The sequence below is a fragment of the Pelobates fuscus genome, chromosome 6 (assembly GCF_036172605.1).
Source record: "Pelobates fuscus isolate aPelFus1 chromosome 6, aPelFus1.pri, whole genome shotgun sequence".
Lineage (NCBI taxonomy): Eukaryota > Metazoa > Chordata > Amphibia > Anura > Pelobatidae > Pelobates > Pelobates fuscus.
Genome location: NC_086322.1, coordinates 218340429 through 218356951, shown reverse-complemented (window position 1 = coordinate 218356951; position 16523 = coordinate 218340429). Strand labels below are relative to the sequence as shown.

Genomic DNA, 16523 nt, shown 5'->3' with positions numbered 1-16523 from the left:
CAATGTTTTTGTTTTTTTAAAGGACACTTAAAGGGTTATTCACTAAAATGTGAATTGGTGGGAATTCTGAGTGAATGTAAAATGTTAGTCCAAAATAGTTTGGGGGGAAATACCTCATATCTAGGATTACCGTATACCAAAGCGACTACTTTCTTGTTTACAAAAGAGATAAATAGTAGCTATGTTTTATTATGGTCTTCAAATACATTTACAAAAAAAAAAAAAAAAACACGAAGTATTTATCTATGGAACACATTTAAAGGTGCACTGTAGGCCAGGGGTCAGCAACTATGGCATGCAAGTGTCTTTGCACAGCAAACTAGGTACCCAGACCCAAACAGGCTTGGAAGTTCCTCAGTTCTCACTTGTAACTGACCTAACAGGGGTCCCAGTGGAACCTCAGCTACTCGCTAGTGCCAACCAGAATGTTTGCCACTAGTTGTAAATGCAGCAGTTGGTGAGGCATCACTTCCTCCCGGGACTTTTGACAGGGAATCTGTAAGGGAGGAGAGACACCTGCAGCCCTGCTGTTGACTTGTACCTGAGCATCCTGCAGAAGAAAACTCCCTCACACAAATACTACAAACACAACACCAGAATACTACTACACACACATACTACAAACACAAAACCAGAATACTACTACACCACCACACACTACTACTACTACAAACACAACACCAGAATACTACTACTACTACACACACACACACAAATAATACAAACACAACAACACACACACACACAAATAATACAAACACCACACACACACACACACACATACTACAAACACAACACCTGAATACTACCACAAACACACACTACAAACACAACACCAGAATACTACAAACACACACACAAATACACACACCATAATACTACTACCACACACACACAAATAATACAAACAACACCAGAATACTACTACTAATACTACAAACACAACACCAGAATACTACTACACACACACACACACACACACACACAAATACTACAAACACAACACCAGAATATAACTACACACAAATACTACAAACACCACACCAGAATACTACTACACACACAAATACTAAACACACCAGAATACTAGTACACACACAAATACAACAACAGAATACTAGTACACACACAAATACAACAACAGAATACTAGTACACACACAAATACAACAACAGAATACTAGTACACACACAAATACAACAACAGAATACTAGTACACACACAAATACAACAACAGAATACTAGTACACACACAAATACAACACCAGAATACTAGTACACACACAAATACAACACCAGAATACTACTACACACACACACACACACACCAGAATACTACTACACACACACACACACACAAGAATACTACTACACACACACAAATACAACACCAGAATACTACTACAAACACCACACCAGAATACTACTACACACAAATACTAAACACACCAGAATACTAGTACACACACAAATACAACAACAGAATACTAGTACACACACAAATACAACAACAGAATACTAGTACACACACAAATACAACAACAGAATACTAGTACACACACAAATACAACACCAGAATACTAGTACACACACAAATACAACACCAGAATACTACTACACACACACACACAACACCAGAATACTACTACACACACACACAACACCAGAATACTACTACACACACACACAACACCAGAATACTACTACACACACACACACACAAATACTACTACACACACACACACAAATACTACTACACACACACAAATACTACACACACACAAATACAACACCAGAATACTACTACAAACACAACACCAGAATACTACACACACACTAAACACAACACCAGAATACTACTATACACACACACACAAATATACTACAAACACAACACCAGAATACTACTACAAACACAACACCAGAATACTACTACTACACACACACACACGAATACTAAACATAACACCAGAATACTACTACTACACACACAAATACCAGAATACTACTACTACAACACACACACAAATACTACAAACACCAGAATACTACTACACACAAATACTACAAAACACAACACCAGAATACTACTACACCACACACACATACTACAAACACAACACCAGAATACTACTACACCACACACACAAATACTACAAACACAACACCAGAATACTACTACATACACACACACACACACACATATACTACAAACAGCCCACATAAACATCACAGACAACCCCATTCCCACAATCATCCCCACATTCAGACATAACATAACACACAATACTACAAACTGTTTGCACAAATACACAATGTAACATATCCCACATATGCACAAATACAACCCTACAACGCAGCAAGTACCCATACATAATCATATTACAGCAACTTATACATTGAAGGAAAAAAAAGTGTGACATGGTGAGGGTGATAGGATTAGGGGAGCTTTATATGGCATGGTTGCGGGGGATGAATATGACAAAACTGGAGGGGATAAGGTGAGTGGTAGAGCGATGGGGAGTGAGTGTGACAGGATTGGGGGAGTTAATGTGGCAGAGAGAAGGACCACCACTAGCGGTGTTTTTGCAGCTCAATGTAAACATAGAAAAGTTATTGTTTACAAATAAGAGACTACGGGGATAGGCTCTTTACATCAAAACCATTACACCTGCTTATCTCATCCATTCATTTTCTCAGCACCTTATCACCTTCAGTCTGGCTCCCACTCCTTGTAAGCTACATCGCTAACTAACTCAAGTGATCATCAGTTAAAGGGACACTATAGGCATCCAAACCACTTCATCACATTGAAGTGGTCTGGGTGCAGAGTACCTGTCCCACTTAGTCCTGTAATGTAAATCATTGCAGTTTTCGAGAAACTGCAATTATTACTTTGCAGGACTAAGACTGCCTATCAGCCACTAGAGGCACTTCTGGGATCCTAATAGACTCATCCACCATGGAGTCCCTTAAACGACGCTGATGTCCTCACACTCTGCATGAGGACATCCAGCATTAGAGAAACTGCAATTATTACTTTGCAGGACTAAGACTGCCTATCAGCCACTAGAGGCACTTCTGGGATTCTAATAGACTCATCCACCATGGAGTCCCTTAACCCCTTAATGACCAAACTTCTGGTATAAAAGGGAATCGTGACATGTCACACATGTCATGTGTCCTTAAGGGGTTAACCCCTTAAGGACCAAACTTCTGGAATAAAAGGGAATCATGACATGTCACACATGTCATGTGTCCTTAAGGGGTTAAACGACGCTGATGTCCTCACACTCTGCATGAGGACATCCAGCATTAGTGAAAACCTCATAGAGAAGCATTGAAGCAATGCACGCTTTCCTATGGGGAGGGCCCACATGCACATTGTTGGATAAGACGGAGCACCAACCCACCTTTAAGGGACATCGCGTGAGTAAATGTTTTTGCTGGGGGGACCACAGGGCACTATAGTGTTAGGAATACAGATTTGCATCCCTAACACTATAGAATCCCTTTAAAGGGACACTATAGTCATCAGAACAACTACAGCTTATTGAAGTGAGTAGAATCATTACCTTCAGGCTTTTTGCTGTAAACACTGTCTTTTTAGAGAAAATGCAGTGTTTACATTACAGCCTAGTGATAACTTCACTGGCCACTCCTCAGATAGCTGTTAGAGATCCTTCCTGGATCATGGCTGCCTAAAATGCATCCAAACATTTAGTATCTCCTCCCTCTGCATGCAGACACTGAACTTTCCTCATAGAGATTCATTGATTCAATGTATCTCTATGAGGAGATGCTGATTGGCCAGAGCTGTGTTTGAATTGTGCTGGCTCTGCCCCTGATCTGCCTCCCTTGTCAGTCTCAGCCAATCCTATGGGGAAGCATTGTGATTGGATCAGGCCAACACTTCTGATATATCAGAGGAAGTTCACAGGCAGGTGCAGCAGCTTCAGACTTGCATACAAGCAAGATTTTACTATCTTTAGGGAGGCCAAATAGTGGTTTTAACACTATAAGGTCAGGAATACATGTTTGTGTTCCTGACCCTATAGTGCTCCTTTAAGAACCATAACCACTATAGCAACCCCAGAAGTTTGCTTTGGCATTGCACGCTGGCTGAGAGCAATCCACTGACACTCTCAGGCAATGTGCTCTCCCTGCACTATTTTGGATCGCTAACTGCTTAGAAGCTTCCAGCAAAGGAAAGGTGTGGAGCAGCGTCGTGCAGATCTCAGGTATTATTTATTTCTTGCATTTATAAAGCGCCAACAAATTCCGCAGCGCTGTACAATTGGGAAAAAGACAAACACAATAAGAACAGACCGATACAACAGGTGAGCTTACAATCTAAACGTTAACATGTGGAGATGAGACAAGAGGTAGCAGAGGAATTTGTATGTGATGGCAGAGAGAGTTAATGGTAGAACTGCAGCAGCTGATAACATGTGACGGTGATAGTGAGGTGATTGGCTGTGGTTCCAAACAGCTGGCGGTGCATGCTATATAGTTAGAAGGAACCAGGGTGGGTGGGTAGAGCCGAGTAAAATTAAATGGCCTTCATGTTGCAGGGATGAATGGTTTGGGTCTAAGGAAGAGAGATAAGACAGTTACTTAAAAGGAATTTACTGCTGAGAGTGGCAAGCAGGGGGGGAGGAGGAATGGAACAGGTCAGCCATTTGTTATAAACAGTTAAATATTTGCTAACCAAAAAATTCTAAACAGCCAGATTATTAATAACTACATGTAACAGCAAGTACAAAAAAATTACAGTAGTAAACTATATGTAACAATGGTAGTATCATTATAGTAAAGTAATAAACAAATAACAAAATGAAAGAAGTCCAGTTGAATATCTTCTGCATCTGTTTGTACCTTTTAAAGCTGCAGTTTTCAAAATAAAATGGCCTTCATGTTGCAGGGATGGATGATTTGGTAAGTAGTCAAACCGTCACTAAATATACACACTACCAACACTTATAGAGAAATGTTGTGGCATCCTCTAAGTGGAATAGCAGTTCTGATGTGGAAGTTCCACTCAGAAATACCACAATAATAGCAGATATTTTAATAAAGTTTTAAATATTTGAACAACATAGTCAGGCATCATGCCTATGAATAAGAACCCTATGGTGCCCTCAAGTTTTCCCAGTTTAGTCTTATTAAGTACTTTCTCATTAAAACACAAATTTGATAGTTACATCTCCACTTCTAGGTCCAAATATTGTCCATCTCATGATTTCAATAATAGAAGTCCAATTTCCACAATGATGCTGTGTGATGATACTAAGGTTTGCTAACCTAGTAAATTAGTCGATAAACTAGGTAACACACTTTCGTACAGGGGAGGCCAAAAGTATTTTGTATTGACCTACATAGTCATGAATCATGGAAAGTAAAATTCTACAACAACTAGGGTTCTACCTTGAGATGCTTGCTTTACAACAATTGTACTTTGAAGGTGAACACTGGTCCCATTTGTATGATTTTAGTATTACTGTAAGCATGACAATCAAGAGACCGTACACACTCAGTGCAAAATAATATTTATTAACAATATATAATTAGTACAGGTGGTCAAATATCACATATTTTAGGGTCTTTCAGAAAAGCAGGGTCCTTGTATGCAACAGGCATATACCCTGCAAAACAAAATATGGATTTTTAAATTTATGGAAGCAATCATACAGCACACACACAGGTGACTAATATGCCATTTCATACCCATTATGCGAGCTCTCTTTATGGCTTTTGAAATTGCCTTTTGTTTCTTGTTACATAAACCTGAAAACAAATTAATGTTGTTAATGCTGAATTCAATAACAAGAAATACAGAATGACTTAACTGGCATTTCACAACTGGTTTGCAAGAAACATGACTTGCTGACAATTTGAACACACACTGGTACTTTGGACAGAGTGTTCCAATGGAAGCCTCCCACTCACTATACACACACTGAGTGATTGATATATAAGTGGCACCTCTCATAACAGGGAACCACAATGGTTGATGTGGATAAGAACACTGAATGTGAATAATTACTGATGCCACCTGCTGGTTTCACCAGTCTGTTCATCATAACTAAATGAAAATACTGTTAATGCACAAAACATGTTTAGAATGGAATTTGCCTTTGTGGGGGAGGGTTTGGTAACAGCTTATTCTGCAACTCTATTAAATTAATTAGATCAGAAATTAGGTTTACATAATATGCATATGCTCTATCTGTAGCTGACCCTCATTTTTTTCTTCAAGTATTTTATCTATGTGTGGGTTATTTTTTTACTTAGAGATACTTATTTAGCCCCTTAAGGACACATTTTTGCTTTTAATGCTAAATGAATATCCCACATTTCACAATTTCCAACACTGGAAAATATAAAAGCAGGACTAGGGTGAGCATAATGGTGATGTCTATAAGAGGCACTTTCTTTCCAGAAAAGGGGGCATGTCAGATTGATAGACTCTCTGTCTAGACTGACTCAGTAGTACACATGCGTAGAGCTCTGCCCATAGGCTGAGTGCATTTTACACAGCATAGGCAAATCTAAGAATGCGCTTGTGTTGTGCTTGCTGAGGACCATTTCCTATGTACCTACAGGCAGGACAGCAGGGAACAAACCCAGGGCAGTCGGACATGACTGAATTAAGGACATTCCTACAGTATTCGAAGCAATTGGAATGTATACAAATCAGTCTACCCAGTCTGTACCTGCATCCCCATTTAAAGGAACACTACAAACACCTAAAGCACTTTGGATTGCTGAAGTGCTTTCTGTGTGAAGTATGTGTCCTTTAATTTTACAATAAGTGCAGGTTTCAATAAAAATTGGTCAGACAGACAACCGGTCCTGTTACTTCATTGTAGTCCATTTCAGTGGAGCTAAACTCAAGTGGCAGCAATTGCATAGAGCACCTGCCTGGCAATGACTTCTCACTGAGCTGCTTTGGGAACGCTGTTATTGGGCAGCCACAGAAAGTCTGGGCTGAGATAGAAGAGGAAGCCCTCTAATCAGGGCTGTTTTTACCGTGAGGCAAATAAGGAATTTGCCATGGGCGGCACTTTCCAGGGCTACCTTTGGGCCCCTGGCAGGCGGACAGTTGTTTCCCTGGCAGGCGGTGAGGGAGCAATTTCCCTTGAACTCTTACTGCTCAGGTCCCTCGCGCAACCCGCAGTGATGCCGGAATATGACGTCAGTCCGGCTCCCGGCATCACTCTGCGGTGCACGAGGGAAGTTTCGAGCTTTGCACGGCACAGGTAGAGCTTCCTCCAGGACAGCACCTGCATCGAGGGCTCGTTTAGACTCATGAGCTCCATCTAGCTCTTGCTAATCCACTCTGGGTAGGACACCGCCTCCTGGGCCTCCTGCAGTGGTGGCGGCTGGAGACGCGGACGGGCTTTCTGGAATTTACTGCGCTCCAGAGACATTTGCTCGGCACCTAGAGATGGTCAGGACCCAGTGTCATCTTCCTCCCAAACCCAGCCCGTCCAGTAATGGGTGAGTCACAGCAGGATATTTGTGATGAGCAGGGGGGAGCCTGGGCAGAGGAGGCGGATAGAAGCAGATTTGGCTGACAGATCCGCCTTAACCCACAATACTGAGCTATAAACATGTTTTCCGCCAACCATTTAGTGAATGTTGGGTACTCCCGCCAACCACTTACTACATGGCAGGTACCGACAACCTCTAGGATCACTATTATAGTTATTGCTCTGCAGTCCATCTATCACATGAAGTACTTTGGATGATAAAGCCATGGGACACCCTGCAGAGCAACGGTCTCTTTCTGAGTTCAAAGCACAGTTTAACATCTATTTAATAGTTTTTGCATGGTGTTGTGTGAGGCTACTTGGGGTATTGTGTGCAGGCTGGGTGGATCTAAATCTTTTCCAAAAAATTATAATTGTGAGTGTTGGTGGAAAATGTGTGTGTGTGTGTGTGTGTCAGTGAGTGTGTGTGTGTCTGTCTGTCTGTCAATGGATGTGCATGTGTCAATAAGTGGGCACATCTGTCAGTGTGTGTCTGAATGATTGTATGTGTGTCAGATTGTGTCAAATCAGTGAATGTATTTGTGTGTGTGTATGTCAGTGTATCTGAGAGTGTGTGCCTGTCAGTCAAAATGTGTGTTAGTTAACAGGAAGATGTGTGGCCTTGGCAGGAAGGGGCGGGTAAATTTAAATTAGGGGATGCCCGAGATCTGTCATGCCTAGGACAGCACCATTTCAAAACACACCACTGCCTGTAATGGCATCAGACAAGAGATCTGAAGCTTTGGCAAGCTGTTTTAGATATACCTCCAATGTAAAAATGCATAATTAAATAAATGCATGTTTTCTTTGGGGGTGTATCTACTTACTAGAATTTTCTTTTCAGATTAGCTTTTTTTGCATTTTATAAAAAAAAAAAAAAAAAAAAAAAAAAAGGAGAAAAAAAAACATACATGAAAAATGCATTGTATTAACACAAACATAGATACAGATACTTGTGGCCGATGTTATATTCGTCCAATAGGTCAACAGCAGAAGACTGCCTGCATTTCAATCAAGAAACCGTGTACTAAATGCAAATAATAAACAAAACTCCATAAATACCTGTTATGTGTCTGCCATACATACGCCCAGTCTGCGATGATATAAACTGAGACAGCAGCTTTTAAAAACAAAATATAATGTAAATACAAACATTTTTATTGATAAAAACAAATATAAAATAATCATAAACAGAGTCAAATTAGATAAAAGGGCCGCAATTTCTCATAACAAACATGATTTTATTTTCAGTGGCTGTTTATAACCAAGGATTAATTACAAAGTATTTTCTCAAAGTGTAATTTAATTAGGACTGCATTTTATTATTTTTTAATTTTAGGTAGATGTGTCCCTATACTAGATTACTGGGCCTTTTAAACCATTTTAAAATAACATTAAAGAGACACTACAGCTTCCAGTTTTAAAAGGAGGTCACCCTTGTCCCAATTCATAAAAATTCAGATTTCAAGGGAATGTATGAGGGCAATGCCTGGCAGTTATTGTAATAAAGGAACACTCAAAACATTAAAACCAAATTTTTGTTTTTAACTTTCAAATGTTCCTGTAAACGTACCTGTAATATGGTGTTGGACAGGCTCCTCACTGCAGCTCGATCTGCCTACTGTGAAACCATTAAGACTGATGTCTGTGTTGAATTGAATGCTTTTCACAGAAAAGCACTGCAGACATATGATGCATGAATGGTAATCTGCCAATTAAATACTTTTCTATGAGCTGCAATCCAATGCTTTTCATACATAAGCATTAGGCATACACACCTAGTGTGTGGAATGCTGACAACAAATATAAAATAGATTCAGTTATTGAACCTATTTTAATGTGAGTGACAGCCACTAGGGGCATTGGGTTGTAAAATGTATATCTATCTATGCTGCAAAACTACTTCATTAAAGGACCACTCTAGGCACCCAGACCACTTCAGCTTAATGAAGTGGTCTGGGTGCCAGGTCCAGCTAGGGTTAACTAATTGTTTTATAAACATAGCAGTTTCAGAGAAACTGCTATGTTTATCAATTAGTTAAGCCTTCCCCTATTTCCTCTAGTGGCTGTCTCACTGACAGCCGCTAGAGGCGCTTGCGTGATTCTCACTGTGAAAATCACAGTGAGAGCACGCAAGCGTCCATAGGAAAGCATTATGAATGCTTTCCTATGTGACCGGCTGAATGCGCGCGCAGCTCTTGCCGCGCGTGCGCATTCAGCCGACGGGGAGGAACGGAGGCGGAGAGGAGGAGGAGAGCTCCCCGCCCAGCGCTGGAAAAAGGTAAGTTTTACCCCTTTTCCCCTTTCCAGAGCCGGGCGGGAGGGGGTCCCTGAGGGTGGGGGCACCCTCAGGGCACTCTAGTGCCAGGAAAACGAGTATGCTTTCCTGGCACTAGAGTGGTCCTTTAAGATGAGACGATTTTGTTCCATAAAGTGTCCATTTAAAGCACTGTCTCTCAAAAGATTTCCATAAAATAAATGTTTAATGTTAATATTAATTATATCTAACCAAATCACTTTATTGCATCACAATCATCAAAAAGAATGGAGCTGTAGAGAACATGTGATTCCGACATCCAACTGGGAAACTGATTTGTTGACTAGTTGGATGTTTTTTGAGCGCTCTGTTTATGTTGTATGTCCACAATTTGCAATAAACATATATAAAAAATATATATCAATACAAGGTATAGGCATTTTAAAGTACTTTATGATAACTTCCAAAGGCAGTGTCACATTAAAAAGGAATACTCTAAGCATCAAAACAACTTTAGCTTAATAAAGCCGTTTTGGTGTATAGAACATGTCCCTCCAACCTCACTGCTCAATTATCTGCCAATCAGGAGTTAAATCACTTTTGTTTCTGTTTATGAAGCCCAAGCCACACCTGTTCTGGCTGTGACTCACACAGCCTCCATGAAAAAAAAATGGTTTCATTTTCAATCAGTGGTAAGAGCACGGTGTGTTTACTGTAGATGTTTGACCTCCTGCTCTGTTAATTCAACTTTAATCATACACCCACCCACACACAAAAAGGCTCCCCCTAGGCTCTAGTTGGCTATTAAAGTGGGAGATAAGAAATTATAAATTAAACAAACAGACTGTGCAATAATGTTTAAACATTAGATCTCTCTTTACAGGAAATATGTAGGGAGACAGTGTAGGTCACATGCAGGGGAGGTGTGACTAGGGGTGCATAAACAAAGTGATTTAACTCCTAAATTGCAGCAAACTGAGCAGTTAGAGCAGGGGCATGATCTGTACACCAAAACAGCTTCATTAAGCTAAAGTTGTTTAGGTGCATATGGTAGTGTTTACTGTATGCTCAGTGGTAGAGTACAGTACATGCAAACACAGAATGTAGGGCAGTGTCAATAGAAAATAGAAATGAAGAAAATGCTGATGAGATCCACAAGATTTTTGGTTACTTATCATTTTGGAACATAGCCCATTCTTTGTTTTAATAAAAATAAAAATCTGTGTTTAAGTCCATTGCTAGGAGTATCTGCAGAAATGAAGTATGAAACACAATGCCTGTGTGGAAATATGATTTCAAGTGTTTATGTGAACAATAAGTACTTCTCAAAGTCCAACTTGAGATATGCAGGTGGTGTATAACAGTACATTTGGGGTTTGTATGGTGAGGAATTTACTTATGTTTCGTCTCACCACAATCTTTTTGATACCAACTATATTCTCTGCAGGCTTCAATTTCCAGAATAGAACCATTGCAATGCTAATGAGATCCACAAGGTTGAAACTGCAGTGCATGGCTGGTTTCTGGTCACTGATCATTTAGGATCATAAAGCCAGCCCTCAACTATCCACTCACCTACTAGACATTGGTCAGTCGCCTGTGAGGATCCCAGGTGCGGTTTTAAAGCTGTAGTTTATTGCAAAAGTGGCCATAAAGACAATATATGCATCTGTCATGAGTGGGATAACACTCTGGGACGGGGCAGCGGCATATTTTCAGAATAGATAACAGTTTCAGGCACTTATGCCCCCCTCTTGCTTCTTCTTCTCCTGCCACATGGTAGATACTTTGACAGTGACTAGTAAGATTTCTTTCCACTTCTGGGAGTGCACAGGAGCTGCACAACTCCACAGTACCGTAAGGACAAAAAAATGAATTTAAAGCACTGAAACTAGTTTAAACCTTCTAGCCAGTCTGTAATCTTCACAGTGACATCAATGTACCAGTCTCCTCACTTCACTTTCATATTATAGGCACTTACTCTAACTCCTTACGTACCAAGCGTGGTCTCTGACTATCAGCCCTTTAACAACTCTGTCTCCTTTAACCTTACTAACCCTCAATCTGCTTTTAAGTTCTCTTTGTTTAGAAAAAATGATTTTTACATTTTTACATAGGGCAGGCCAAAGTACTTGCTAATGTAAAGCGCATACGTTATTCCAAGTTTATGTCACAGCTGTAGCTATACAAATTACCAGTATGAAATATTTAATCTGCTGCACAAAATACCCTGCAATTCTTAGTGTGCGTGAACACACAAGCTAGGAACTCAAGGAACCTGCAAACGTCATTTGTGGGTAAAGATGCTGCATATGCTACTGCCCTGTCCATTTGCAGTGATCACACTGAAATAGGAGTTTTACAGGGATACCTCACTTTTAGGCCTTGCCAATACCATAGGACATTCAAATCATATTAAAACAATTTTCTCAACAAAATGTAAACAATTGTGCCGTGTATTCATATGCCATGTTTGAATTGTTATGCCTGTTACTGCTTACGACTGCTATTGTGGCTGAGTAAGCCTATTGTTATATCACGCACAACAGAAAATAAAGAATAATAAAAAAAAAAAAAAAAAACAATAGCTTAAGTTCCTAAATACTCACAAACAAAGCAAGGTGTTGCCCATCAGCATAGAGAAGTTACATGTCTGCCACCAATAGCAATAAAAATAATTTTCATCGGGTTTCAAAATTATTTGCATTTTAACTTCTGAAAAAGACTACCTGTGTATTCTTGTAATCTACAGTGACCCCACACAACACGCATTTCTTAGGAGGCTCTTTATACGGATTCTCCATCTGCTGTGGCTGTAATCGCAATGGATAGAGATAAATAAAACGGAAAAGCATGTCAAGCAAGTAATTAATAAATTAAGATGTCCTTAGAAGCACAATCTAAGCAATTAAATGTTCAGAGTGTATACTTATGTATGGCAAGCTACTGCTTCACCAATACTCTTTGATTATTGCCATCTTCTTTCTGCCAGAGGCAGTTAATCAAATTACATTGCGTGGAAACCACAGTTATAGGGACTATAGTGCCAATGCTGGAAATCATGTTACACCAAACTGCACATTTATATATAATGCTTGCAAGAGATGTAGAGTTTTCTTCATTAACTACGTTTACCTTCCAAACCATCTGCCCCCTCCCCCCTAAGGATTCTACATTTTAAAGTAACCACTGGGTACTCAGCTATATTCTCAATTTTGATTATCAAGATTTCAGTAAACATTGTATACTGATCAGCTGCAAACTAAAATGTGTGTACTCTCATTACTAGCAATCTCAAAAGGGGCAATGATTTCTAAATCTATATATGCACTGTAGACCAATTTTAATTTCTAAATCACTATTGCACTTATTGATTCTCTAAGCCATAATATAATAAAACAACACTTCTAGTGCTACTTCTTACCATATCTTCATGCATATTTTGTGAAGTTTGGTTTCTCAGCTGTATTACTACAAACAAAAAATAAATAAAACAGTAAATTAAAAAAAAAAAAAATCCCCATGGGTCATCTAAAATCTTGTAAAGTAATACAGTACATGTTAAAAAAAAAAAAACAACAAAAACAAACTGCAAATTTAGCCCTTGCAAACAGTAATATTTTTCTTAAATGATCTATATGCCAAACCTGTATTGATTGGCCAGTAACCTCCATGCAAACATTGCAAGTAAAAAACAGTTTAATCCAGCCACTCCATTCTACAAATCTACTATTCATTTTGAGACAGTACTTTTTTAATTGTGGGGGTAAGCTTACTGTTAATGTACACTGACATTGCTCAAACCATGCAGCATGTACCTTTTATAATAATGATCTAACTGTATAGGCACCTACTTGTAGTGGTCCTCCCAGGTAAAGACAATGCTAAGGGGCAGGCCAGCTTTGCAGGGGGTTGCCTCCTGCAGGCAGCATTGAAAAGCAGCCTCAAAACCAGCATCTTCTTTTAAAAACTTCTCCTGTGACCTGCAGCAGGGTGAATGAAGACATCACATGGTTTCCTGCAAGTGCAACCAGCACACTGCTCCGGCTGGGAACTGCACACTCTGAACATATGTTCCACATACACAGAAAGATAGGAAAACACACACACATGCTTATTCAAAAATAAATACATTTATTTTATATTTCGCCCAAACTGTAAATGTGTTCCCTCCATACCCTGTGTGACATGAATGTACTCCCTGTCTACCAGTGTTGTTGTTCTTAGCTTTAGACACTATTATAGAGATACTGTATGCATTACTCTGAGTACCATCACTTGGAGGCCAATATACAGCAGGTGGGCACACATAGGGTTTATCACTGAATCTCTGCATGGTAGCCATGTGTTGTAACTGAAGACCTATCGCAGACCATGAATGTTTATCCCATTTAGGACTCCGCAGAGTTCAAACACACGTGCTCTAAATAGATTTCAGAGTTCTAAGTGGACATGGTGTCGCCCTGACAGCTTTATCTCTCAGTGATTAGAACTCTAAGGCCTGGACTCTGACAGGGTGCTCTATGGCTCTACCGGTGGCAGTGACGTCATATCCGGCAGTCTCTGTGCCCGCTTTATTATTGGCTCGCCTGGAAACAGAGGATGTAAACAACGAATATGTTGGGTTTGAATAGTTCCCGCCCGCGACCTGCATGCAGTAAGTATGAAAGGCCAGTGACACCTGGTGTAATAGGATCACTAGTATAAATGTGTTCAGCTTGGGTTTTAGTTCGCCGTATTGTAACTCTATGGCATGGGAGAGGCAATGCTGATACATGGAGCCAATGTTTGTCAATAAAATGTTGCAACTTAACCCCTTAAGGACGCAGCTTCAAAAACTGGACTTACCCTTAAGGACACAAGCATTTTTTGAATTTTTTGCTGTTTGTATTCAACCTATGTTTGCATTTTTCTTATTTATTACACCAACACATGTTATATATCGTTTTTTAAAGGACAAAAAGGGCTTTAATCTGATGTGACATATACATATATAAATTCTTATTTTTTATTAAAAAAATCAAATCAAAAATTAAATAAATTGTTTTTTTTCACAGTTTAGGCAATAATAACGTGTGTATAATAAGTGTAGCTTAAGGAAAGTAATTTTAAAAATATTCAATTAGTTGTTCTGATTTTCAGAGTACATAATATGTCTAGGATTTCAGCTTATTTTGAAAGTTACAGGTCACAAAATACAAGGAGTAAAAACTTTTTTTAATGTGGAGCAATTTTAGAATTTGGCATGTTTGTCTTGTAAGCTTAATAGCCATCACAGAAAGCAAAATTTCTGCACAAAAGTATATATTTATATAAAGCACACATCACAGGCTATTTACCAAAGGGTATTCTGACACTTTTTACGTAGCCATTTCGCTGCCAATCTCTGCTAAATCGTGTAGTAAAATTGAGTTTTTTTCAGATTTCTAACATACACACATAAAACAAGGATTTTTAATGTGTATTTCATTAAGTTGATATATACTACTGCTGTAGAAAACCCCATATTGTTTTCAGCCATATCAACAGAGTAAAATGATACCCCCAATCTATGTCCTTGCCACTATCCTGTGAAGTTATAGTGCCATAAAAGAGACCTGACCATTTCAGTTTTCACAGTGATAATTTTGATAGATGAATTTGATGGAGCAAGTCTCATTTTGGGGCATTGTAGCAGTTTAACTGTTGAATTTATCCCTCAATGACCTACCATTGGTGAAAGTAGACACTACAGTGTATCTCATATGGTATATATTGTGCCTTAGCGTGATGCCATTTTTTCACCAGTTTATGTCAAACTTTGTGGTAAAATATTTTTTTTGCATTTTTTACATACACATTACATTTTTGGGGGTCATTTTTCAAGTCTGGTATGTGGCACTGTGATCAAAACCCCATAATTATGCTCAGCAAACTCTTCTGAATAAAACAATACCCCCAATGTATGTCTTTGACACTATCCTGTGAAGCTACAGTGCCTTAAACGAGTCCTGACCATTACAGTTTTTACAATTAGAATTTTGATAAATGGATTTGGTGTGTCTATATCACATTTTAGGGCATTGTAGCAGTTTGACAGTTAAAATTACTCCATAAATGCATACCATTTGTGAAAGTAGACACCACGGGCTATGTCATATGGTATATTTTGAGCTTTATTATACAGTTATGTTAGCACCAATTACTTTCAAATGTTATCATATTGTTTTATTTTTGCATTTTTATACACACATGTTGTATTTTAGTAGTTAATTTTGGAAACTTGATATATGTTACTGTAAATTAAATCACAAAATTATTCTCAGCTATATTTCCTGAGTACAAAATTACCCCCTTTGTACACCTTAGCCAGGTTTTTGTGAAAAAATACAGGGCTAAAATCATACCCGGCCCATTACAGTTTTTTTTAAATGACAAATTGACGAATGGTCATTGTTTCATTTTGGGGCATTTTAGTCGCTCATATATTTAAATAACGCCACCAATGCATACCATTTACAAAAGTGGACAACATGGGGACCCTCATATAAAATATTATAAGCTTTATTGAAGTGACATTTTGTCACCATTTTGTTTCAAAGTTTGTGGTATTCATTTTTATTTTAAAATTTTTACATACACATAGTATTTCTGATGATTATTTTTTAAATATCCTGTTTCCCACTGTCATAAAATTATCTTAGCTGTACTCAGCAACATCTTCTCAGTACAAATATACCCCATATGCATAC

At 38.9% G+C, this 16523-nt stretch overlaps 2 protein-coding genes across 2 annotated transcripts in view; one reads left to right on the top strand and one right to left on the bottom strand.

The window, feature by feature from the left end:
- Window positions 1-5534: 5534 nt before the first annotated feature.
- On the bottom strand, window positions 5535-13851 carry MRPS18C (mitochondrial ribosomal protein S18C). Its single transcript, XM_063425344.1, has 6 exons — window positions 13647-13851; window positions 13217-13263; window positions 12522-12605; window positions 8598-8655; window positions 5728-5787; window positions 5535-5645 (listed from the first exon to the last, which is right to left on the bottom strand). Exons 1-6 carry the CDS (start codon window positions 13747-13749, stop codon window positions 5581-5583), a joined length of 417 nt encoding a protein of 138 aa, XP_063281414.1. The 5' UTR covers window positions 13750-13851; the 3' UTR covers window positions 5535-5580.
- A 488-nt stretch (window positions 13852-14339) lies between these two features.
- Window positions 14340-16523, top strand: part of HELQ (helicase, POLQ like) — a 43561-nt gene continuing 41377 nt past the window's right edge. Inside the window, exon 1 of the mRNA XM_063458743.1 lies at window positions 14340-14449. The gene's annotated coding sequence lies outside the window, so the exon portion shown is untranslated. The remainder of the gene's footprint in view (window positions 14450-16523) is intronic.

What these genes read in the sequence shown, in the direction of transcription:
- MRPS18C (XM_063425344.1), bottom strand. Translation starts at nt 13,749, where the DNA reads ATGCTGGTTTTGAGGCTGCTTTTCAATGCTGCCTGCAGGAGGCAACCC. An exon ending in AAAATATGCATGAAGATATG is followed by an intron (nt 12,606 to 13,216) that starts GTAAGAAGTAGC and finishes TTGCGATTACAG; the next exon opens with CCACAGCAGATGGAGAATCC. An exon ending in TAGATTACAAGAATACACAG is followed by an intron (nt 8,656 to 12,521) that starts GTAGTCTTTTTC and finishes TGTTTTTAAAAG; the next exon opens with CTGCTGTCTCAGTTTATATC.